Source organism: Ahaetulla prasina, chromosome 7 (genome assembly GCF_028640845.1).
Source record: "Ahaetulla prasina isolate Xishuangbanna chromosome 7, ASM2864084v1, whole genome shotgun sequence".
Classification (NCBI taxonomy): Eukaryota; Metazoa; Chordata; class Lepidosauria; order Squamata; family Colubridae; genus Ahaetulla; species Ahaetulla prasina.
The window spans coordinates 62867626-62893860 of record NC_080545.1 but is presented as its reverse complement, the minus strand read 5'-3'; the positions used below and the strand labels follow the sequence as shown (position 1 = coordinate 62893860).

The window sequence follows — 26235 nt, the reverse complement described above, 5'->3', positions numbered from 1 at the left end:
ACCGTTAAACTCCTCAGCACGTCCCTGCAACGGGTCATCCCGCTCCCCCTGATGTAAAAGGGAGCGAGTCACCCGAAACAGGGCGGCTGGGCGGTTATCTGCCGATGCAATGAGGAGGAGGCGTAGCTACGCCTCGCTTCCTCAATGCCACTAGGTAAGTCCTAGTATAGACTTCACTAGTGTCCGATCAGCCTCGAACGGCTAGACCTCCAGGAACTCTCTAGGCGCTTCTCTGGCGCTTCATCCTCGCAGCTCCTCAGAGAACCAAGGAGCTGGTTGGGACCCGCGCCGGGTCAGAGGCCGCAAAGGCACGACTCGGTCTAAGGCCCCGCGCCCGCTCCCAGGCCGCAACAAGTTCCTCAGCCGAGCCGTGAGCCAGACCCTCAGGAATGGCCCAAGCTCCGTCCGAACCCCTCCGGGTCCATCAGGCGCCTGGGACGGAACCAACGATCGGCTCCGTCTCCCTGCGGTGGGAGTAGCGGTCAGAAAGTCCAGGCGAAGAAGAGAGTGATCTGACCATGACAAAGGTTCAATGACTATTTCCTTCAAGTCCAGATCTCTCAACCACTGACCAGAGACAAAATCAAGTCCAGAGTGCCACCCCAATGTGAGTAGGGCCATCAACTACTTGGGTCAGGTCCAAGGCCGTCATGGAAGCCATGAACTCCCGAGCTGCTGTCGATGACGAGCCGGAAGATGGCAGTTAAAGTCCCCATGACTAAAAGTCTGGGGTCTCAACTGCCACCCCGCCAGCACCTCCAGGAGCTCGGGCAGGCGACTGTCACGTAGCAAGGAGCCAGGTACGCGATCAGTAATCCCACCTGACACCTATGACCCCATCTCACAAAGAGGATTCGCACCCAGCAATCTGAGGTACAGTGGTCTCCCTCGGCTCTAGGCTCTCTCTAATCACAACCGCCACCCTCCACCCCTACCCTGGGCCCTTGGCTGATGGAATGCACGGAAACCCGCGGGCACATCTCAACAAGGCACACCCCTTCGTGCCCAGCCAGGTTTCCGTGCGCCTATAAGGTCCGCAGCGCCCCTGAATAAGATCGTGTATTAGGGGGCCTTATTGACTACGGACCGTGCGTTGCATAACATCAGCCAAGGCCCAGGCTCTGAGGGTCTTGACCATCCGGGAACGGAAAAGGGCGGGGATCGGGCGCGATCGCCTGCAAACATCGACCGCGCCCCCAAAACGATATGGTCCCCCTTCCGCCATATCTGCCCCTCCCACTTACCGTGCAAATCAGACCACCCTCACCGGCAGGAACGCAATCTCCCCCCCTAACCTCCGAACCCATTAAAGAACCGTCGCGAGCACGCGCAAGGACTGGCTCCCCACCCGACGGGCTACCCCCAACACCCGCCCTACCCCTCCCACCCCTTAAAAAAGCCCTATCTAAAAAACCCCAAAGGCTCTTTTTTTTCGCATGCCACCTCTGTGGGTCCCAAGACCCGTCATTGAGGCCGGCCCTTGATAATGCGGCGGGCCATTCCTGCGAGGCGGGGGCACCTCGCAGGCGCAAGAGTGTTGCAGGAAGAGACGAGAAGATGTGTTGCAGGAAGAGACGAGAAGATGTGTTGCAGGAAGAGACGAGCCGTTTTGGCAGCTGTGGGCAGCCTGCGGCATGGGATAAAGTGTGCCATCTTGGTGAGCATGTCCACCACCACCAGCACCGTGGTGAACCCAGAGGACGGCAGCAGGTCCATCAGGAAGTCCATGGAGATAGGCCCCCAGGGTCTGTCAGGTGTCGGTAAGGGCTGGAGGAGCCCGGGAGGGGCCTCCGTGGCGGGCTTGGCTTGCTGGCACGGCACGCAGGACATCATGTACGCATGTACATCATGCCGCATTCGGGACCACCAAAAGGTCCGTGTCACCAGGTGGAGGGTCTTGAAGAACTCAAAATGCCCTGCTGCAGGGTTGTCATGGCACTGGGTCATGATGAGGGCTCGGAGTGGTCCTGTGGGCATGTATAATCGCCCCCGAAACTTGAGTAAATCCTCCTCCAAGGTCCAAGGAGACGCGGGGCCCACCTCCATTCTCCTTTGCTGCGACCAGGCGTCCTGGTGCTGCGCCTCTTGCACCCGGGCCCGCAAGTCTACCGGTTCCTGTGCTGAGGCCAAGGCTTCTGCCAGCAACACCGTCCGTGGAGGAAGGGGGTCCTTGGCGCAGAGGTACTCCGGCTTGCAGGACAGGGCATCCGCCCTCTGGTTGTGACCACTAGGAATGTAGGACATGCGAAAGTTGAACCGGGCAAAAAACAATGACCACCGGATCTGCTGCTGGTTCAAATTCCAAGCTGTGGTGAGGTGCTCGAGATTCTGATGGTCCGTTTGGACCTCCACCTGATGTTGGGCCCCCTCCAGATGGTGTCACCAAGCCTCGAATGCAGCCTTGATAGCCAGCAACTCCTTTTCCCAGATGGTGTAGTTGCGCTCGGAAGGATTGAGTTTCCGGGAGTAGTAAGCGCAGGGAAAAAGAGTGCCGCCATTTGCCGAAGCCTGTAGCAGCACCGCTCCAAGAGCCACATTGGACACGTCCGTCTCCACCACGAAAGGCCAGAGTGGGTCGGGATGCCTCAGGACGGGTTCCGTGACGAAGGCTTTCTTGATGTCTGTGAATGCTTCTTGCTGCGGGGGACCCCACCGGAACGGGACCTTCTTTTTGAGGAGCTGGGTAAGTGGAGCCATCAGTGTGGCGAAGCCCGGGATGAAGGTCCGGTAGAAGTTGGCAAAACCCAGCAGGTGCCTAAGATCCTTCACCCGACGAAGGGCTTCCCAGCTACACAAAGCCTCTACTTTGCGCGGGTCCATGGCTATACCCTCGGGCGAGATGATATGCCCGAGGAACTCTATGGAAGTCCGGAAGAAGACGCATTTCTCCAGCTTCGCATTGAGTTGTTGCTCCTGCAAGCGTTGCGGAACCAGACAGATGTGCCGAAGGTGGCTTTCCCTGGACCGGGAGTAAATCAGGATGTTGTCAGGTAGATCACCACGAACCGATCCAACATGTCTCGGAACACGTCGTTCATGACGTGCTGGAAGACGGTGGGGGCGTTGGTTAACCCGAATGGCATGACGGTGTTTTCGTAGTGTCCGTATCAGGTGCCGAATGCCGTCTTCCAGTCGTCTCCCTCTCGCATCCGCACCAGGTTGTAGGCCCCCCCGGAGATCGAGCTTGGTGAAGATCGTGGTCTCCCGCAACCTCTCCAGCAGCTCCGGGATGAGCGGCGGAGGTAGCGATTCCGTACCGTAATGGCGTTTAGCCGGCAGTAATTGCAGCACAGGCGCAAGTCCCCCGTCTTCTTCACGAAGAGGACCAGGGCCGAGAGAGGGGACTTTAAAGGCTGGATGAACCCTCGGACCAGGTTTTTGTCCAGGAAGTCCCTGAGGGCGGCCAACTCGGGCTCCAACATGGAATACAGGTGTCCCACAGGCAGCAGTGCGTTGGGCAGAAGGTCCACAGGGCAATCCTAGGGCCGATGCGGGGGTAATCGGTCCGCCTCCTTCTCGCTGAACATGTCGGCGAAGTCAGTCAGCTCAGGAGGCAAGGAGATGGCAGGGGTGGGGACGTCCTGGCTGGCACAGCTGTGGCGGATGTGGTCGATGCACTGCAGACTCGGGAAAGAGACAGCGTTCCACGACCAGGCCACCTGAGGATCGTGGGTCCGAAGCCAGCCCAACCCAAGGACCAAGGGAAAATGAAGGTCCGCCGTGACATTAAACTGGATCGCCTCCTCATGGTCCCCAATGGCCAGGCGCAAAGGCTGGGTGGCGAATTTAATAGGGCCGGCCACAAGTTCTCGTCCATCAATTGTCTCTACCCGCATCGGAGGGTCCACCGGAACCACGGGGACCGCAAACTGGGTCACAAATGCCTGATCCATAAAGTTTGTTGTGGCCCGTGAGTCCACCAGCGCATGCGCCTGGAGCCCATCCAACTGGTTCCCCAACCATTGTGTCTAGAATCAAATGCCGAGGGGGCCCAGAATCTACTTCTGCAACGTCCAGTGGGGGCTTGGTATGTGCCCGACCTAGGTTTCCCCAAGGTTGGGCCTGTTCCGTTTCCCGATTGGTCACGCTGTGATTCGGGGACCGGCGTGTGTGCCCCACTTCGCTTTCTGGGGCAAGAAGCGGTGAAGTGGCCGGACGCCCTGCAGTACAGGCACAATCCCCCTTGGTGCCTCCAGTTCTGCTCCTGGGCCGTCAGGCAAGGTCTGGCCACTCCCAACTCCATGGGATCCTCCGCAGCGGTTACAAAACGTGGGGCGACCCGGGGCGCTGGTGGCGCAGGAAGCGGGAGTGCAGACGTTGATGGCGGGTCCCGGGGGCGCAACGGGACGGTCGCCGTTGAAGAGGGGTGTCGAGGCAGAGACAAAGGAGCACCAAGTCGTTGAGGGTCTGCGGCGCCTTCACCCGGGCCAGCTCGTCCTGCAGCTCCTCTGAGAGGCCCTCCTGGAACACGTCCACCAGCGCTGCGTCATTCCAGTCAGAGTCCTGGCACAAAAGATGAAATTCGGCGATGTACTCCTGCAGGGGGAGCTTCCCTTGACGGAGTTCCTTAAGGTGCCTGGTTGCAGTCAGAGTCCGAACGGGATCCTTGTACATGATGCGCAGGTGCTGCTAAGAATGCTAGTGGTCCTCCAGCAGGGGGCTGTCCTGGAGCAATAGGGGCGTGGCCCATCGGGCAGCCGAGCTGGAAAGAAGGTTAATCACGATGGCCACCTTAGCCCGGTCATCTGGGAAATCCTCTGGCCGCATAGCCATATAGAGCTGGCACTGTCCCAAGAAGGTCGGGAACATCTCAGGCTGCCCAGAAAACTTATCCAGCACGGTTATCGGGCACTTGTGACAAGGAGGAGAAGTGGGGGGGGGGGGGCTGCAGGCACATTCCCGGCAGCAAGTTGGCCTGCCAAGTGAGCCACTTGCTGCTGTAGCTGTTGATTAGCTGCTTGTAGCTGCTGTAACCGCTGCTGTACCTGCTGCTGGTCCATCTTTGGTAGAAGATGGTTTAGTCGGTGTTGGACAAAATGTTCTGTTTCCCCCTCCCAATACTCCCAACAAAAAGTCAGTCAAAGGCCTTCTTCAAGTTTATGTACACTTGGCTGGATTCTTTCCGGAACAGAGATGTTCTGGCCATGTCTCCCCACGCGCCTGCCAAAATCTCTGAAGATAACTAGGAAATTATAGATAAAGCAAGAGTCACTCACGAACAGATTCTTCCATCCATGAAACAGTTTGCCCGCGCAAATTCACTTCTTTGTCCAACACAAAAAGCCAAGAAGCTCCGCCTCTTACTTTTATTCCCTGTGGGTATCGCTCCATGACTCATCATTCCCTGAGCCGGTCCCAAAGCTTCCTCTGCTGCGCGCGCCGGTCACATCTGCGCAGTCTCGCATTGAGCCAAGATTGTTCTTGGAGCGTTGCCAAATCAGAAGAAGGCCCCGGGGAAATCAGGCCTTGCCAGCCCCTCCTCCTCCTCCTGGGTCGGTGCCAGGGAGGGAGAGGGCCCAAGGGAAGCAGGCCTTGCCAGCTCCTCCTCCTCACTCTCTGAATCCTCCTCCTCCAGGAGTCCGAGTCCGGGAACCTGGGTCACAACACATTCCTTATGACATAACATTGCAGAACATACTATTTCAGTTCAGAATAATCACACACACAAAAAAGAACAAAAGAACTATTTACAACCAAGAACAATCTTTGCCACTTTACAAGTAGTCTTCGACTTACAACTACAACAGGGACAAGAATCGTAGTTGTTCAGCAAAGCAGTTATTACAATAGTCTTTGTGTGAGTGCCCATGTGACTGCATCTCTCAACAACCACAATGCTTGCACTCCCAACTGTGGTTGTTAAGCAATCGCATGGGTTGTTACAGGTAAGGAGCACAAGGTGGTTCAGTGGAATGGGGGATGGGAGAGATATGGGAGGTTCTGCATTGAAGCTGAAAATCCTCCCTGCTGAAATCCAAGTAGTTTTTTTAGCCGCTGAGCAAAGGGACACTTTTTTTTTTTGGAATTTATATCCCGCCCTTCTCCGAAGACTCAGGGCGGCTTACATTGTGTTAAGCAATAGACTTTATCCATTTGTATATTATATACAAAGTCAACTTTATTGCCCCCAACAATCTGGGTCCTCATTTTACCTACCTTATAAAGGATGGAAGGCTGAGTCAACCTTGGGCCTGGTGGGACTTGAACTTGCAGTAATTGTAAGCAGCTGTGTTAATAACAGACAGTCTGCTGAGCCATCAGAGGCCCTTCACCAGAGACTCTTCACTTCATGTAGAGTCTGCACCAGCCCTCTTCCTACCCACCTGAGGCATCACATGCTCCTTACCTTACTGGCCAACACTTTGGTCTCTGCTTGGATTTTGGCTCTCTCTTGTCTCTGAGGGCTGGCTAAAAGAGCCTGCCCTGCCAAAGGAGTTCAGCTCCCCTCCATGAATGGAAAGGAACTCAATTGGTGCTGTGCAGGAATGGAGCTAAAATCTTCAGTATTTCTGCACTCCACCAAAGCAATTCAGCTCCCCTCGAGAGGCAGCTCTTTTAGCCAGACCTCAGAGAGGAGAGGTGTTTTCTCAGCACCTTGCAATGTTCCCTGCTGGCTTCCCTCTTGACCAGGGATCCCCAACCCCTGATCCGTGGACTGACACCAGGCTACAGTATGTCAGAAACTGGGCCATGCAAACAAGCAAAGCCCCATCTATGGGATGCAGGCAGAATGCAAAATCACACACACACCCCCAAACTGCAGAAAAACCTGTCTCCATGGAACCGGTCCCTGGTGTCCAAAAGGTTGGGGGCTGCTGGTCTTGACTTTTGGGGAAAGACAGCCGAGTAGTTTGTAAATGGTGATCATGTGATCTTTGGCAACCAGTTGTAAGTGTGAAGAGGTTGCCAAATACTATAAGGATAGCGATGCGGTGTTTGATGACTATAGGGATGGTGATGGCCAGAACTGTTTTGCAGGCCTTATATCACTCTTTCCAGGATCATTGCACTTCTAGATCGTTGTTAAATGAACCGTAATAAGTCAAAGACTATCCATACATCAATGGAAATATCACATTAACCACAAATTACATTATGAGGTAACTTTACCTTTATATAAAGCAATTGTATATTTTTCATTTGTTTACCCTTTATCTATCCCCATTTTTTAAGGAAGAAATTTACATTAGATTGAAGCAACATTTCATTGTGAAATTGTATTATCAAACAAAATATTTGTGATGAAGTTAAGACAGATACCTTTCTACAAGCAGGACAAAGTCCATTCTCATCTGTGCGAATACGATGCCAACAGAAGCGACAGATCTGGTAACCACAGGTGCAAGGGAAGAAGTTTATGTCATCAATCTCCAGAGGCTCCATGCAAAGGGGGCATTCGACAGGGTCTTCCTTTGCATCTGGGCTGCGAGACATCTCTTCTCACAGAGCAGCAAAACGTATGTAATAACTTAAGAGAGTGATAAGATCAGCACAGAAAAAAATGAAGATATTCAAAGATCTGTAAAAGAAAAATAAAGATAAATGAATTAGTATTTAAGTATATACTGAGATGTAATCATTACTTTTATTCACTGCAATTATATATCTTCATTATTTTCTGACAGAAGTACTTCATTATATAATTACCCAATCTCCTTACTTAATTTTGGATGTATCTCTTATAAGCTTTCAATTAACTGTTTGGTTTACCTGCTGCTGTAAACCAAATGTCATAAACCAACTCATATTACATAAATTATCAACATGCCTTTCAACTGCTAATATATTGGCAATGTGATTGTATTATGTATCTTGATGATCACAATAAGATAGAAAAAGAGTAGAACTCTTTCCAGGTTTGAGACAGAAAGCCTAAAGGGAATGTTGCAGTGACCCTATTGGCCTGGCTCTCCACAACAGTCGCATTCACATGTGGCCCATAAGGAAAAGTAGTCGCGCATTCCTGTATTATGGGAAACTTCAATTGACTAAACAATGATAGAGATCAATATCCAGGAGCCCCTGACCATGACATTTGGAAGACTGCAACTTGGAATGCAACAAGAATTAATGGTGATCTGTATGAATGAATGAATGAATGAATAAAAGTGTTTTATCTGTGAAATTAAGAGAAGGGAAAGCTATAATAGATCTGAATGAAAATAGTGTGATCTCATTGAGGAGAATTAATACATCCAGAAAAGTGAAGGACTGGGTTTAATTAATGGTATATAGTATTTAGATGAAAAGCAGGCAAGGATGCTTCCAATCCATCACTAATATTTTTTATTTTGTTAACTGCACCTTATGCTATGCCTTTTTCTGGACTCCCATGGTAGCTCTGAAAGCTGAAGAAATGCAGTGGCCATTCAAGGATGTCTTTTAAAGGAGCATGAAAGGTACAGAGAGGGTACCCAAAACTAAGTACACCCCTACTACTTCAAATACCACACACCACTAGGTTGAATTAAATTTAGGGAAGATTAAGAAGGAATTCAGTTACAGAATGCCCTAGAACAGGGGTGTCCAAAGTTTTTTTGGTGAGGGCCAAATACAGAAAAATAAGCAAAGGCATGGGCCACACCATTGAACGGGGGGGGAGGGCTAATTTTTTTTCGTACCAGTTCTGTGGGCGTGGCTTATTTTGGGGTGTGGCTGAGGAACTCTGGGAATTGAAGTCCACAAGTCTTAAAGAGACCAAGTTTGGACACCCCTGATCTTGGCTTTTGTTTTGTATTTGGTATGAACTTGAAACTCCCTTCATTATTCCCTGCCCAAGGGGTGGAGGCGCGAGGAGCCTCGCCAGGCGGCCTGAGGAAGGCGAGGGTAGAACTGCTGGGGTCGGGCACGGCCAGCAGCCTCTTTCCCGCTCGCCACCACCTCCTCCGTCCCCTCCCTTCGTTATTCCCTGCCCAAGGGGTGGAGGCGCGAGGAGCCTCGCCAAGCGGCCCGAGGAAGGCGAGGGTAGAACTGCTGGGGTCGGGCACGGCCAGCAGCCTCTTTCCCGCTCGCCTCCTCCTCCGCCCCCTCCCTTCATTATTCCCCGCCCATGGGGAGGAGCCACGAGCCTTGCAGCGAACCACCGGGCAAGTACCGGGAGGCGGCCAAAAAGGGCCATATTCAATTATACTTTCAGAATTTGCTGCGGGCCAATAAAAACTGACCCGCGGGCCGCAGTTGGCCCGCGGGCCGTAGTTTGGACACCCCTGCCCTAGAAGAAGTGGATTATCTAAGACTTTTTAATTTAGGTTTTAGGTTGGGCATATAAAGGACAGAAACATCTATCGCCATACTAGCAGATCAGCTTTCCTTGGACCTAAATATGACCTAAAGCACCCCTTCTGTCCTTATTAAACCTCTCAACAGTCCTGAATATGATCAAATGTACATCATTCTTGGACATGCTGTTTCAGTGATTCCTCCAGACAATGGTAACAAGTAAGAAGAGTCTGGCTCAATGGTCCCTTATATGAAGGGTATTTCAGAATTTACATCTTCCCTCAGATATTTAACATCTGCATGAAGCTATTGGGCAAGTCAATCTGGGATCTAGTATCATTACTATACTGATGATACTCAGCTGTATCATCAGTATCTTGTACCTTGGGCTATGAGAGGTGATGCTGAGGAAATCATGTCCCTAGTTCCTGAAGGCCATGAAGACATGATGGGACCAAATAGGGAAACTGAACCCAAGCAAGATGAAGTTCTGTTTGTTCAATATTGTCCAACTGCTTCAGTGCTTTCTTTCCAACACTGCAGGATATCTCAGGGCTAAATTCTTTCCCCATTATTATTTAGCATCTACATGAAACCACTGGGTAAGGTTATTATGTAGATGATAATCAGCTGCATCTCTGTTGTTCAAATGATACTTTCCCATTGCCTGGATATTTGAGGTACTGTATGAGAAAGTATAGGCTTTAACTTAGTTTTAGCAAGACCAAACAGAACCTTGAATATTTTCCATCTCTGATTCTGGATGGGACAGCAATCATGCAGACTGAGTTGTTATGCAATTTTGAGGTTTTCTGGGATTCACAGCATCTGCTAGAGCAGGCAGCAGCCATGACCAGGGGGTCTTTGCCCAAATCTCTTTTGTGCAATAAATGCTTCTGTTCCTGGATTAGGGGCAGGCCCTATTCAGTCACTCATACCTTAGGCATCTCTCAGCTGGATTACTACAATGTTTGCTATATGAGGTAACTAGGCAAAATGCAGTGGCCTGAGCAGGTTCAAGTGCACCCTGATATGCCTACTTTACAAGCCATGCTAGCTGCCAATAGTTTTCCAGGTCCAATTCAAGATGCTCATTGCATCTTAAGACTATGTGGCATGGAGCAGGTTATTCACTGAAGTACCAGTCTCCAATTGTTTCTGACTATCCACCAAATCTGGCAGGATAGACATACTCTCAGTCTGTGAAACAATGTCATTGAGTAGTGCAGGTATTGTGTCTTCTCTGTCATAGTAAAACAGCATTCCTTCTCCTTCCTGCCTAAGAATTCAGATGGTTCTGATTCAGTTCACTTTACAGAAGGCCTTGAAGATTTGGCTTTTCCTTCAAATCAAAGTCCTAGAGGAACACAGTATATATTGTAATAAACCGGGAGACAGTGTCAGCCCTATCAGAGAGACAACAATGGGAAATTCATTCCAAAGGAAATAAGAGATCAACTCCATAAGAAAATGATGCTATAGCTTCTCTTCCTTCTTATAGTTCAGTGGATCAGGAAGCTGTTGGCTTCCAAATGTTATCTGTACACTGAATCTGATTAGCTTTGCCTTTTCTCTCTCATCAGGTCAGAATAGCTATAAACCAGGAAAAAACTGTTAAGTATTTGGGTATGTACTGGTAAACATTTTGGTTTTAAGTTATTACCTACAAGGAAGTCTTAGCAGAGATATGAATACAGCACTTAATACCTAGTCCACAACAACTAGGATGCAAATCTAACTCAATACTAGTTTAGTTCAAATATGATGTAGCATTAAAAACTATTTTCAGTTATTATAGTCAATCTGAAATACCAATCACTCACAAAACTATGTGCTTACATTATATATAAACAATCTGTTATTCATTTTAGCTATCACAAGAATCATAAGTTTCAGTCATACGTTTCATTCTACTTAAGCTTTTACAAGTCCATATTATTCTTATTACTGTTTTGATTGGTTGCATAGTCAGGCAGAAGTTTAGATTGAATTTGGCATTTTTATCCACCTATTAAGTCCTTGGGGTAGGCAGATATTGTTGACCTGGGATTGGTAGACGTTGTTGTTTGATGGTGTTAAAGGTCCTGTGGCAGGATGTAAGCTGTTCCAAGTAAAGTTTCCTTTTGCAATTTACTAATGGTGATTTTGTCAATGCTGATGGTATTCAAGTGGTACTCTAGATGTTTTGGGATGGCACCCAAGATGTATATTACTATTGGTAGTATCTTTCTTTCTTTGGTCCCAGTTGTTCTACATATATTTGCAGGTCTTTGTGTTTTCTGATTTTCACCAATACTTTTTCGTCTATTTTGTTCTCTCTATGTACTACCACTATCCAGACTCTTTTGTCTTTCTTGTTGGCAAGTGTTATGTGACAGATGCTTGTCTGAATTATTAGTTTAAATTTATTGGCCACCAAACTCCAAATTTTTCATAATACAATAAAGTATTAATAAAAATGAAATTTTAAGGTAGAATCTATGAAGAATGGGAATGTTTTTACTTTAAATGAAATTAAATGTAAGTGTAGTTCCATATTATTTCAACAGATATACACAAAAGTATAACTAAGTACAAAGTCCAAATCCATATAACATTTAAATCAAAAAAATTATTTTAATTTTATAGCCACCCACCTCAACAAATTCTAAGAACTTTAAGATTAACGTGGTTTCTTTAAGAATTTTGAGATCAAGTTTACTGTACTTTATTCAAAAACCTGCTACAGGTTTTATTAATAAATCATTTCATACTAATCTGCTTTAAGAGTTGATTGTCCCTCCTCCCTACAATCTAATCAATCCCATTTTCAAAAATTCTGTATTTTAGAGAGATACCATTTTACCATTTTGTTTTACAGAATCAAAAATGTCTGGTTTACTTAGATGAACCAAATTGTTTGCTCTATAATTTCACATTCGGGCTACACCCAACATATAAATATATCTGGAAGGCTCCCCCACATGTTTCTTATACTAACAAGTATTTGAAACCAAAACATACAACTCCAGAGTATGTTTAAATTAAATCCTCTTTTACATCAGCAACAGAAAAGTTTTATCAGAACCTGAAATATTAGTGATAGTTACATTATATCTTCATCTAAGTTACTCACATTAGAAGCATCTGCTCAGTTCTTTAGTAGTATTCAACAAATCATCTTACAAATAGTTTAAATTTATCTATATATAGGTAACAACATCATTCACCTATTAGGATGTACATTTTTTAAGTGAAGATGATTTTTTAAATGTAACAACAGGCAAGTTCTTACATAAGGTAAGTTAACAAACTTAGAAATGTTCATTATTACAAGCAAACATGATAACATATCTATTATCTTAAAATTGTTTAAAACTATTATAGATTTTTATTATGTATATATTAATATTTTCAGGCAAATTTGCAAACCATTCATGTTATCCCAATGAATGAATAAACTTAAATTGAACTAATTGGTTAAGTCTGTTAATTTTCTTAGCTTAAAAAAAACCCCAAATGATTCACATCAGTAAAATATTATGTAGTAGCACTTTTCATACTCGTTTTCTGATTTCTATCATTTGAACATACTATGCTATCATAATTTTAGAAAACATCAATAATTTAAAATGAACCAAGAATTAAGTTTTGATTGCAATAATGCAATGAAACTTTAGAGTATTTATATTCTATACCGTAGTTTCATTTCCATTAATATGAAGCAATATAAATAATGGCAAACCTATGACAACATCCTCCCAGATTCTCAAAATGGATGGTATGTGAGGCAAAGACCAATCTATATACATGAGCCGACTCTGGGCTTATTAGGTGTTATTTCTTCTCATATGAGAAAGGAGTCATTATCTGTTTCAAAACTGCAATATAAAATTCAAGTTGCAAGACATTTTTCTATTTGTTTACCCTATTTTTACAGCCAATGAGTAAGTATTTAAATAGTAGTTTCTTTTAAATTATTATGCATTCTATTTTTCAGACAATGATATAAGAACACAGAGGAAAGAGCAAAAAAGAATACTGTACCAAGGAAACTAACGAATTAGAATTGGATTGAAGTGTATTTATTGGACAGCCCAATTTTTCATGACTTGTTTTGCAATTCATGAAAAAAGTTTGATATATGCTGGTTCTCCTTCCTTTTTATTAACCATATATATGGTGGTAGATAAATAGGAAATAACTTCAAATCAAATCTATTCACAAAGTTCAGTACTGTCTGGCAGAGGTTCGCTACAATGTCGGATCGAAATTGTTCGTATAAGCTGCTAATCAATCCATGAAATAATGAAGACTATATCTGAAACATTCTGCATTCAAAACACGGACTCTACCACTCATCTACAGTCTCCCATCTAGTAAGGTAGAGACGATAGATAGATGATAGATGATAGATAGATAGATAGATAGACAGACAGACAGACAGACAGACAGACAGACAGACAGACAGATGATAGATAGATAGAATGAATTTGGTTGGCATATTGTTTTCAATTTTGTTATTAATATATTTTTAGTATTTTTAAATAACTTGAATTGTGGTAGAAAGGCAGCCTAGAAATGTAATACATTAAAAGAGTAGCAGCATCTCGCTCATCTTGTCTGGGTTCAAAATCCCAAAGAATTGGGCCTGTTAGCAATCTGCTGAGAAACCGTCAATGATTAGGGAGAAAATAAAACAGCCCAGAAGAAAGCAGCATAAAATTACTTCCATATTGCTGTCAAGAAAATTACATGGAGTTATTAGGAATTAAATAATCTTAAACATTTACCTTTTAGAATATACAAACTATGTTTCTCAGGGTTCTTTATACTAGCATATGAACTAGTACAACAAGCAAATAAATAAACCAGCCTATAATATCTATATAATGTAAGAATACAATTTTATGTGATGACAGATGATATTTAAAGTAGTCAACCATAATAGCACTCTGAAATCATTAAGATGACTCTTTAAAATAAAACTTATTAAACATTTTAAAGAAAGCAAGCAAAAGACTACAAGGGTAAGTAAAGTAGTAAAGTATCATATTTTTTCAATGTATCATTAATTACTTATACAAACTACACTGAATCATTTTTGAAGAAAGAACTAAACATTCCTATTCAGCTTGAAATTCAGCTTAACCAAGCATAAATTGATACCTAAAATCATGTTCAGTATATCGGAAACTAAGTAAATTTACCTGAGTTAATCTAACATTTAATATCTCTAAGATTGCAATGGGAATTCAATTTTCAAATTTTGTTCCATTCTAATATAAACCGTTTTCCAAAACAGTTAGGATTTGTAGCACTGCTACCAAATGTAAAAATAATTACAATCTGATTATTACAGTTCTGAAATATTTTAGAAAATGAATTCCCCATGTTAGCAATCAAAACTAGACTAAAATACTAACAAAAGAACATCTTATACTAATTTTCTCAAAGCATAATATTGGGAGTAGATTGAGTATTCTTTCATAAAATTCCCATTGTTGCATCTCTACTATATTAAAATTTTACATTCATTTAATTATAGTCTCTGACATGGTCAGACTCCGACCAGATTCTGACTTAAACTAATAATTGCATAATAATGCCTAATAAGAATCATTTTTATTTATTTTTTTAATTTATTTATTTGTCAAACACAACAATATATATAAGTATAAGCATGAAATAACCATACAAATTGGATACAAAGGGAACATTAGGACAGGAACAGTAGACACGCTTGTGCTCTTATGCACGCCCCTTACAGACCTCTTAGGAATGGGGTGAGGTCAACAGTAGATAGTCTTTGGTTAAAGCTTTGGGGATTTTGGGAAGAGACCACAGAGTTAGGTAGTGCATTCCAGGCATTAACAACTCTGTTACTGAAGTCATATTTTTTGCAATTGAGATTGGAGAGGTTCACTTTAAGTTTGAATCTATTGTGTGCTCGTGTATTGTTGTGGTTGAAGCTGAAGTAGTCTTTGACAGGAAGGACATTGTAGCAGATGATTTTATGAGTTATACTCAGGTCATGCTGAAGGCAGAGGAGTTCTAAATTTTCTAAACCCAGGATTTCAAGTCTGGTGGCATAAGGCATTTTGTTGTGATCAGAGGAGTAAAATATTGTAAAATATTTCTGGACACGCTCAATTGTATTAATGTCCAAAATGAGGTGTGGGTTCCAGACAGGCGAGCTGTATTTGAGAATTGGTCTAGCAAATGTTCTGTATGCTCTGGTTAGTAGTGTAATCTTTCTGGAGAAGAAGCTACGCAAGATTAGGTTTACAACTCTTAAAGCTTTTTTGGCGATGTAGTTGCAGTGGGCTTTGGCACTTAGATCGTTTGATATGAAAACTCCAAGGTCTTTGACGGGGTGAGGGTCATCTACAAGGTAATGTCCATCAAGCTTATATTTAGTGTTCTGATTCTTTTTTCCAATGTGTAAGACAGAGCATTTGCTGGTTGAGATTTGGAGTTGCCAATTTTTTGACCATTCCGACACAAAGTCAAGGTCTTTTTGAAGGGTAGCCGCATTGTTGGTAGTGTTAAATAGTTTAACATCATCGGCGAAGAGAACACAATTACTTATAATATGGTCACAGAGGTCGTTAATGTATAATATGAAGAGTGTTGGTCCTAGAACACTGCCTTGGGGGACAGCGCTATTGACAGGAACAGGATTTGATAGGGCACTGCCTATTTTGACCACTTGTTGTCTGTTTGACAGGAACGCAGTTATCCAATTATGGAAGTGTCCGGAGATGACGTAGGATTTTAGTTTTAGAAGAAGTTTGTCATGTACCACTGAGTCAAAAGCTTTACAGAAGTCTATGTAAATTGCATCTATTTCTTTGCCCTGGTCAAGATTTGTAGTCCATATGTTTTTGCAGTGAAGAAGTTGTTGTTCTGTTTCCCTCCCCCTAATACTCCCAGCAAAGAGTCAGTCAGAGGCCTCCTTTTCTCCTTTTATTTACATAGATACATGTCCTGGCCACGTCTACCCACAGGCCTGCCAAGTTTCTGGAGATAACGAGGAAATTATAGATAAGGCCAGAATTACTCACGAATATATTCTTCCCTCCATTGAGACAGTTAGCTCGCGCCAATTCATTGCTTTGTCCAAGACAAAAAACCAGGAAGTCCCGCCTCCTATTTATAGTCTCTGCAGATGTCACTGCATGACAATTATGACTTGGCTTTGTCCCAACTCTTCCGCTGCTGCGCACGCCGATCACGCCTGCGTAATCTTGCATCACTCCAAAACTGTTCTTGGGGCGTTGCCAAATCAGAAGGAGGCTCCAGGGAATCAGGCTTTGCCGGCCCCTCCTCCTCCCTTTGAGTGGGTGCCAGGGAGGGAAAGGGCTCAAGAGAAGCAGGGCTGGCCAGGTCTTCTCCCTCACTTTCTGAATCATCCGAGTCCAGGAGTCCGGGTCCAGGAACCTGGGTCACAACAGTTGTAAATATCAGGATAATTTGTTTCTGAAACCAAATTGTTTATTAGAGAGTAGGTTGTTTGTTTCTAGGTGGAGGGTGATGGATTGGTTGATGATTGATTCCATTACTTTGCAGGTGATGCAACATAAAGAAATTGGTCTGTAATTTTCAACTAGGCTAGGGTCTCCTTTTTTGAAGACAGGGATGACCGTGGCTAGTGACCATAGTTTGGGAAGGGAGCTGGTCCTGAAAGATTTTTCAAAGATTATGCTTAGGGGTTCTGCTATAACAGTGGAAAGCTTTTTTAAGAAGTATGCACATAGACCATCAAGTCCAATAGATAGAGATGGTTTCAGTCTGCGAAATGCCTTTTCAACATTATCTTCTGTGAAATCTATTTGTGTTAGATGTTGTAATCATTGTTGGTTGGCTGGGGAATGTTGGGTATGAGCCATTACTATTGGGTATGAGTCATTACTGTTAACAAAGACTGAGCCGAAGAATGTGTTAAAGAGGTTTGCTTTAAATGTTTCACCATTGCATTCTTTACTGTTAGATCTTTTTAGGGGTGGGATGGATCTCGAGTCTTTAAGTTTGTTGTTTACGCAGACTTCCAGTGGTGCCACAGGCATTGGAGATGGTCCTTTTGGACCGTCAGCCCCGTGATCTTGTTAAAATCGTTCAGACAGCGCTCATCAGCTGCCTGAAAGCTTGGAAACCTTTCCCTCGGGAGAAGAGGGAACGGTGAGTTGCCAGGCGGAGGTAGAGCTCCCCAAGAGCCCCAGAAAAAATTCTAGGGGCAAAAAGGGTGAGAGCTCCCTATTTAAGCCTGGCGAAAGCTCCGGATCCGGGATCCTCTGCATTAATTTATTAATGCAGAACAAAATGCCACAACCATCTCTGCTATCAAGATAAAGATCAATCTTAATTTACTTTAAGCAGACGGAGCAAAGGCAGGAGGAAAGGCTGATGTAAGCACCAGACCTCAACTCGATCTTTGAACGGTACTTGAGAAGAAAGGAAATGACGCCTCTGCTTAATAGGGTGTGAAAACGAAAGTTAAGGAAGTCTTCGTTAGCATCATTAGCACCCTTAATTCTGTTTAAACTTGCTGGATTTTATACTTATGTGAAGAAATGTTAAAGAGAAAAGTTGAAGGACTGCAGAATTGATTTACTCAACCCAAATAAGGAGTTTATGAACAGATTTGACTCTGTTGCAAAGTATAAAGTTTAAATAAAATGGCTTCTGTGCAATTAAAGCCTGCTGTTTTTAAGGAAACTGGTGCCTCGTTAGCTCAAATATATAAATTACAATAAGAGTTGAAGGAATTGCTAAAGGCTCAGATTTTTGCTATAGACCAAAAGTTCAAGGAAATTGAAGAGAAAATAATGAAAGTTAAAGATACTCTTGAAACTCAGGACAAAGAAATAAGAGAAGATACGGTGGCAGCATTTAAAAGTTTTCTTGAATACACAAATCAGCTGGATGAAAGAGTTGAAGAAGTTAATCAAGTTAATTTGGACTTAAAAAATAAAATAGAGGAGCTTCAGACTAAGGTAGACACTGCAGATGAAGAACGAGTTTTGTTGCAATATAAAGTAATGGAATCTGCATTGAGAGTGAGAGGTTTGAAAGAAAATAAGCGAGAGAATTTAAAAGATGTCTTTGCAGAGGTTTTTGCACAGATGATTGGATAGAAACCTGTAGATCTTAAAACGCAAATTGAAAAAAATCTATCGTGTTAATTCATGGGTTGCAAGAGAAAGACAGTTACCAAGAGATGTAGTAATTTATTTTACAACTAGGAAGATTAGGACTGAGATTTTACAAGCTTCTTATAAAAATAAAACTCAAATATTAGGACAAGAGGTATTAGTGTTAAAAGAAATTCCCTCAAAAATTTTAAGAAATAGAAAAGAGTTTGCTTTTTTGGTGGATGAATTTAGAAATCGTCAGATACGGTTTAGATGGGATGTTCCAGCTAGTCTAATAGTAAATTATGCAGGAGAGAAATATCGACTTAATACGGTGTTTAAAGCAAGAGATTTTTATACTAACGTATTGAAGGCTGGAACTCCACCACTGCTAGAAGTTAAAATGGGAAGAGAAGTGGATGTGGTTAAAAAGTGTGAGAAAGTAGCAAAGCAAATATAATCTAAAGTAGAGGCTGTGACTAAGGAAGAAAGGTTGAAGGCAGCAGGGGAAGAGCAAAGAATGATTGTCATTACTAAATGTAAAGAACAAGGAGTAAAGAAGCAACCATTTCAAACGAAAAGAGTTTCTTTTTATGGGAAAGGGTAAATCACAAGCAAAATTTTTGGATATAAAAAGTAGAAAGGATAATTTATAATTGACTTTGGTACATAGTTAATTAGGTAAGTATAAAACTCAGGAAAAAAAAAATTTCTTATATAAAATTGGGGTGTATATGTCTTAATCTGTAATTTAAATGTGGGAGATATATTGATGTTATTTTATTATATATGGTGGATTTAGTTATGTTGGACAAAACTGATGCTGGGTCATATAAAGTGTTGGGGAAAAAATTAAAAAAAGAAATGGACTTGGTTAAGGCTTGTATGACAAAATGGTTATAAAATATTTGGTAACTCACTGATATGGAAATATAGGGGAGGAAAAAATTGGCTTAAATGTTAATTGTATATAAGTTAAAAAGTTAAGAGAGAAAACTTTATAAAATGTTAAAGTTTGGTTGATTATAAAAAAAATGTAGAAGAAGATAATGTTTATTTAGTAATTGATGTTATTTGGTATGGATGCTAAAAGTACTGAACTGTTGGAAGCGGTGGAAATTTCAGTGTACCTGAATGAATACCCACAAGAAAATATATTGGAATGAATAAGATGGACTGACTACAATTAGAACAATTATTGGATGAAGAAATATCAAATATCTTATGAATGAACATTTCCTTTTTTTTTCTTTATTATGGAGAAGGAGAGTTGAGGTTATAGGGGAGGGATGGGAATTTATGGATAATTAGTGTATTTTAGCTTATGATTGTTAGATCTTATGCCCTGTATTTTGCTCTGGGAAGTTCGGGGGTGGGTGGGTGAAGATGGGTGGGGGGAGGAGAGTGGGATGTATTGAAAAAATTCTTTGTAAAACTCTTTAATAAAAAAAAAGTTTGTTGTTTACAAAATTATAGAAAGCGCAATTGGACTTTTTGCGCAGAAGGTCTTCTTGTTTGATGTGGTAATTGGTGCATTCAATCCTTATTTGGTGGTATATATTTTTGTAGCGGTTTTTTAAGTTGGCTACATAGCCAGTTTTGTTTTTTTCGCCAGAGGGATTTTTTTTTTGGATTGGAGCTTTTTTATTGATATCGGTAATTTGTTTTTCCTGATTTTGGTGGTGGTTTGTGGTACATATAGTTTAATGACTCTATTGACTTCAAGTAGGAAAACACTATAATGGTCTTCAGCAGTGATACAGTTAGAGAATAGAATTTGCCAGTCAAGAGATGAGAGGTCGGTGTCTATAAGATCATAGTTGGCTTTTTTGAAATTGTAGTTTATTATACTATTATTATGGAGATTACTGTATATTGAGACAAAAGTCTATCATGCTGTGGTCACTGTTGGAAAAGGGTTCTTTTATTTGTAGTCCATAAATTGAGTTTGTGTTGTTGCAGAAGATGAGGTCAAGGCAGTTGTTGAGTCTTGTATTGTTAGTTACTAGTTGATCAAGACCTAGATTTGGAACAGCATTGTACAGGGTAGTATGGATGAGTTCAGTTGTACATTCGTTTGTTTTCCAATTAATAAGAGGTAGGTTGAGGTCACCTAGGAAGATGAGAGGATAAGGGCAAGAGGCAGTCCATGTTAGTAGTGTGGTTAACTTGTTCGCATGTGCGATGTCGTAGTTGGGGGCTCTGTAGCATAGCAAGAAGCGAAGTGTGATGTTAAAGGAGAGTTCGCAGACAATAGTTTCTGGAAGAGCGAGTTTATGTGCAACTTGAATATTTTTTAGATTCAGTGACTTTTTGTAAAAGATAGCTACTCCACCTCCCCTGCGGGTTTCACAATCAGACCGGAAAACGTGATATTCTCTGTCTGAAATGATGGAGTCAGGGAGGGATGAGTTCAGCCATGTTTCGCATACAAATATAATGTCAAATGTACCAATATTTAACAAGAGGAGTTCTCTAACAGTTCACTAACCTTAACTGTTAGTGTTAAAAAAACAAAAAAACATTAAGATTTCTAAAGAACCATGGAATAAGATAAAATAAACACACACACAATCTATATATTTACTTGATTAGAGACTAAGGCGCTTATAATTGTTTTAGTATAACTGAACTTCAATCCCAATCAGCATAATTACTAAAATACTCCAAAATCTACATCCTGGACATGAAAAGTGTTTATTTACTGCATATTAACTGTCATTTTCACTAATTCTAAAACAAAATTCCAAAATATCTTCACAAAATAGTTGCTTCTCCAATAGCTAAAGAAAAAGCTGGTTAAAACCATTCATATGTTGTATAGAAGCAGTAAGATGCAGCACCATGGACAGGGTATAGCAGAAAATTATCTTTTCTCTCCATATCCAATGGAGAAAAGGCTTAATTTAATTTGCACTCTCTTCTGTTCTGACTAGGTTAGAAGAAAATTTTCCAGGATAGAGAAAAATACAAAGTAAATTAAAGCACACATTTAAGCAAACCATTTATTTCATTTGGGTCATTAAGTCCAATCCTCTGCTCATTGCAGGAATCTAACAGAGCAACCCATACAGATTGCTATCTAGCCCCATATGAACACATCCACAAGAGAGGAGCTATGACTTTGCTGGGCAATTTGTTCCACTCAACGTAACACTCAATCACAATCTGCCTTCATGTATATGGAAGGGTAGTTGCTACAATCACAGAATATATCTGCTAGGTTCTTTCCTGGAATCTTTATCCTCCTCCAGAGTTTTATCCTCCCTTTTATTAGGGTTCCAAGATGTGGACCAGGTCTGACAGGATTTCAAAGATGGTTACTCTGGCTCTTTCCAACCACAATGTATTTTTGTGGGTTGACATGTACATTGCAAACGATATGCAAAATTGCAGAATCTTTCCTAGCAATTTCTGATGTAAGCTATAGCTATGATTTTACCAGTATTTTAATAGGTTGTATTTTTTATCACTTCCATGGTCACGAAATGTCTTCAGAAATCTTAAATACAGAAATATACAGCATCTATATTCTAGCCTTCCATTTAACTCTAGAAATTTACCATTTCCATCTGGCCCAATTCAGATATTTATGAGCACAGATATGGATGGGGTAATTGCTTCTCTAGCAGCAAACTCCAGTTAGTAAGCCTCCTTGTTTCTTTTTTCTATATCTCTCTTTCATCTCTAGAGATAGAGATAAAATAGAAATATATTATCTCAACCTAAACCTTACAATGATGAAGATTGTTGGTCTTCTAAGCCAACTTGTGGGCGGACTAAACTGATGAAATGGTGAATTCCTTATTACATTTCTCCTTCTATTAAACATTTTGGCCTGGATGCCTTCTTTGGCATTTGGGATAACTTAACTTCCCTCTTAAGACCATATATTTGAAACTTAATTCCTAGCTCTAAAATTAACTGTTTGTGATATCCAGCAGCTAGAAATGTATCAAAATGTCCTAGTACTAAATATTTTGGGAAGATTTTATTAACTTGCATTTATTCCTAATGTCCTTCACATCACAAAACCATCATCAGGACTGCAACGTGACAGACACACATAACATACCTGTCAGATCTATTTTGGATCTTTACTCTCCCTCCTACTAATGTCTGAGGGATCCAAATGTATCCCATATTACTCTGAATGGAGAAGAGCCTACCTCTTCTAAACTAGAACTCAGCTCTGCTTGTTCCTATGTACATTTAATCTGGATATTTTTTACTGTTTTATAGCTTTTTACTGTTTTTGTATTTTTAAATGTTTTAGTATTTTTAACAGTAATACATTTTTTAAATTGTGAGCTCCCCAGAATCATTGACTTAGATAGGTGGTCATAGAAATGGAATAAATTAATATTCTGGAAATTATTCAAGATGGAGCTTTCCCAGAGCATTTGATCATTAGTATGCTATTATGATCTATTTATTATTTCTATCTATTAGGGTTAATTAAATTTACACCATTAGTATTTTGCTTTTATTCTATAATATAGAATAACTAATAGAATAACTATTATAGAATATTAACTATTAACTATATGTTAACTTTTAAATTTATTGATTTAGCCATTTATTTATTTTCTATATTTTCCCATTCCAATCCAATGATTAGGTAGTGAATAGGTTTAAAACAAAATACTTAAAAACAGTACAAAAATAAGTATATACAAATGTGTTAAGAAAAATATAATTGTTACTATAGCCAAGGAAGATAATAATAAACATTGATAATAATAGCCCATTTCATCCAGAGTCTTCTGAAGCTGCCACGTGACCACTCCTTTTAAGAAAGCTTGAAAACTGGACAAAAATGTCCAGATTAGTTGGGCCAATTGATAGTCCCTTAAGGAGGCACACCTCTTTAAGAGATGGCACAGCACTTTCTCTCTCAAAGAAAAATTAACTACAACCCTGATCTAATCATGCATTCCCTCCTATGCAGCCTTAGCAAGCCAGGAGGGACACGGATCCAAAACTTAAATGGCTGAACTAACAGATGCAAGGCCCTATCCACTTCCTCAGGTTCAATGGGCTCCCCAGATTATACATATCCCCACAACCTCCACAGAGTCTAGTTATATTCCACTTTATTATTTAGATGAATAACTCAAAGCAGCTAACATACCTAATACTCTCCTTCCTCCTTCAATTCTTTTCCGTAACAACCACCTAGTGAGGTGAGTTGGGCTGAGAGAGTGTTACTGGCCCAAAGTCACTCAGCCAGCTTTCATGTCTAAAGTGGAAATAAAACTCATGATCTCCTGGTCTCTAGTATGATGTTTTAACCATTTGACCAAACTGGCACTCTCTAAAGGCCGGAATCTAACACAGAGTGAATGCAAGCAATTTTATGTACTAAACATGCCCCACATTCCTCACAACAACTCTGTAGATGAACTTCAGTATTACCGCCAAGGAGGGACCAAATCACAATAAAAAAAACAAAAAAAACACCAGGTCAGGTGTATTATTACTATTAAGTTACATACATGCTCTTGTAATGGTATCCATGAACTTTTATCCTGTGCAAATTAAAATCCACCAAGATATAAGCCCAGAGAACTCCATCACCAGCCCAGCCACAGTGTTAAGGTGATAGCTATGCAGCATGGGGTCTGGTACATAGCAACAATCCCAACTGATCTCACTTGGCGCCCAACTTAATAAACAGTGTCCTACACCTGGCAATCTAAAGAGTAGGATCCATGAATCCCTCCAAATAGTTCATATGACCAACACCATCCCATCTCCTCTATCCTGGGGTCTTGTCTGGTGCCATAGCCAGAAACCAGTCAAATAGATCTCAGACAGGGGAACTTTTCCTCTTGTCCTAGTCTTGATAATGCACTCCAGATCAGCCTTTTCATCAACAATTAAATCATGAATAAGGGTGGTTTGATCTGGCATCCACCAGCAGTAGCTAACAACCAGGGTCTTGAAATCTGCCATCTGTGGCTTGGGAGCAAGTTCAGAAGGCTGGAACAACACAATATACTAATTGCCCTGTGGCTAGCCCACCTTCTGTCTACCATCATATTTTCCCCTATCCATCAGTATTGAAATCTCATAACCTGCCCTCATTTCTTCAGAGCCCTCCAACCTTCCCTGTCCATAGAGGTCCACATCCCAACCCACAGCCCCTCACCTGACATAATCTATAACTAGTCAACTAAGGGAAACCCTAATACCAGGGGCACATCTGCATACCACTCAACACATCTGGACATTCAAGGATTCACATACCATTCTTCCAATGCCTTCAATCAGTTCCCTTGTTGAGGCACCTAATCATACAACCAAATGATTTCAAGCTTCTCCTTTCCAGCTCTCACTGTGAGGATAGACAGAATCAGTCACAATCAGAACCCACCAAGTCAATTAAATCAAGTCTGATTCTCAATCCAGTCCTCTCAGTAAGATCTTCTTAAATCCCACTCACTATCATTAAATGAACTCATACAGAGGTGACTTTCTCAATGTCTTCCAATTCTAGCTGGACAGCGGTAAAATGGTTATCCAATTGCATGGGGGAAAGGAACTGCAGTCACAAGGCCCTGTCAGCCGCAGCCATCACAATCCAGTATTGTATCTGCTACAATGAAAACTTAATCCCTTCCCCATGACTGTGATGAATACGTAGCCTACTTCTAATACCTGATAATTCCATCCAGCTCACTTTGTAGATCCATCTTCTTTGCAAACTGATAGAAGCTTCTTCATCATCAATGCTGGAGCCCTTCCTACTGCCATGTTACCAGTCTCTGCCAAACAACCGGAATGCATCCTGTACAAAGCAATAGATCCTTAAACCTGTAGCCCAACAATTCAGCCGCCAGCGCCATTGCCTCCAATCTAACCACCATCATTGCTGGCTCCAATCCCCCAAGACCAGCTCTCAATGTCCAAGTAAAGGAAAGGGCCTCTAAAATCTCACATACTTTCCCAGGCACACTGACGCCCAGGATAAAATATAAACTGTATGAACCAGATAGTAAACCAGTTCTGATTGGCCTACTGAGGAGATGATCTTGAGAGGCTCTTCCACAATTCAATCAACAGCAGCAAATATCCAACCATCAGCAACATGCTAAAACCATCTTCCAGCAGCATCCATTCAGACCATGATGGGAAAAAAACCTTGTAAGATCTTATATAATCTTTAAAATATATTATAAAAATATATTATAAAATCCAAACATATTAGATATTTTATATTTTTATATATTTCAATATACATCTAATAATGTTTATAAATTTTTAAATGTAACATACAAATTATAAAATAATATAATCTTCAGAAATCCTACCAGTATAGTTATAATCTTATATTAGCCAAAAATGTTTTCTAATAAACCTGGTACATTTCATAGATTTAATTCTATTATGCAGAAAGTCTCATTGCTAAACTAGAATTATATTGCCCAAGATTGAAGGATCTAGTTGAAAAGACCAGATATCTACCAAAGCCAAAGTCTCAGACCATTTAGCATCTTGAATAGGAATGTGCAGTGCATCCAAAACAAAACAGGAATGATACAGCCAGATCTTCTAGCTTTATTCACTATTCGTTCTATGTTGTCTTACTCTGCAAAAACCTAAATCAGAATTTAGTCAAATGTAATTGACTGTTAAAAGATAAAACTTTATGAAGAAAGATTAAAGCCAGCAAATGAATAAATCTCAAAAAAGGTACTCGTTACCAATGTTGCTGTGAACATCTCAACATTTTGATTACAATCTATCACCCTTAACTATTACATCTACACACGTCTAACTCTTAAAAAGTGAGATCAAACCAGGAAAGATATATGTTATAGAATGACATGAAATTGCTTTTTATCAGTTCCTCCTGAGTACTTCACTGTCTTAAACAAAACAAATGTAGTTCAAAACC

General features: G+C 41.7%; 1 protein-coding gene across 8 annotated transcripts in view; it reads right to left on the bottom strand.

Annotated features, from left to right (window-relative positions):
- The window catches only part of CNOT4 (CCR4-NOT transcription complex subunit 4), a 99212-nt gene that overhangs the window by 65931 nt on the left and 7046 nt on the right, over nt 1-26235 (bottom strand). For all 8 annotated transcript variants that reach the window (XM_058190116.1, XM_058190122.1, XM_058190119.1 and 5 more), the window contains exon 2: nt 7261-7519. In XM_058190116.1, the coding sequence (XP_058046099.1) occupies nt 7261-7434 (174 nt within the window). In that variant the 5' untranslated portion in view covers nt 7435-7519. The remainder of the gene's footprint in view (nt 1-7260; nt 7520-26235) is intronic.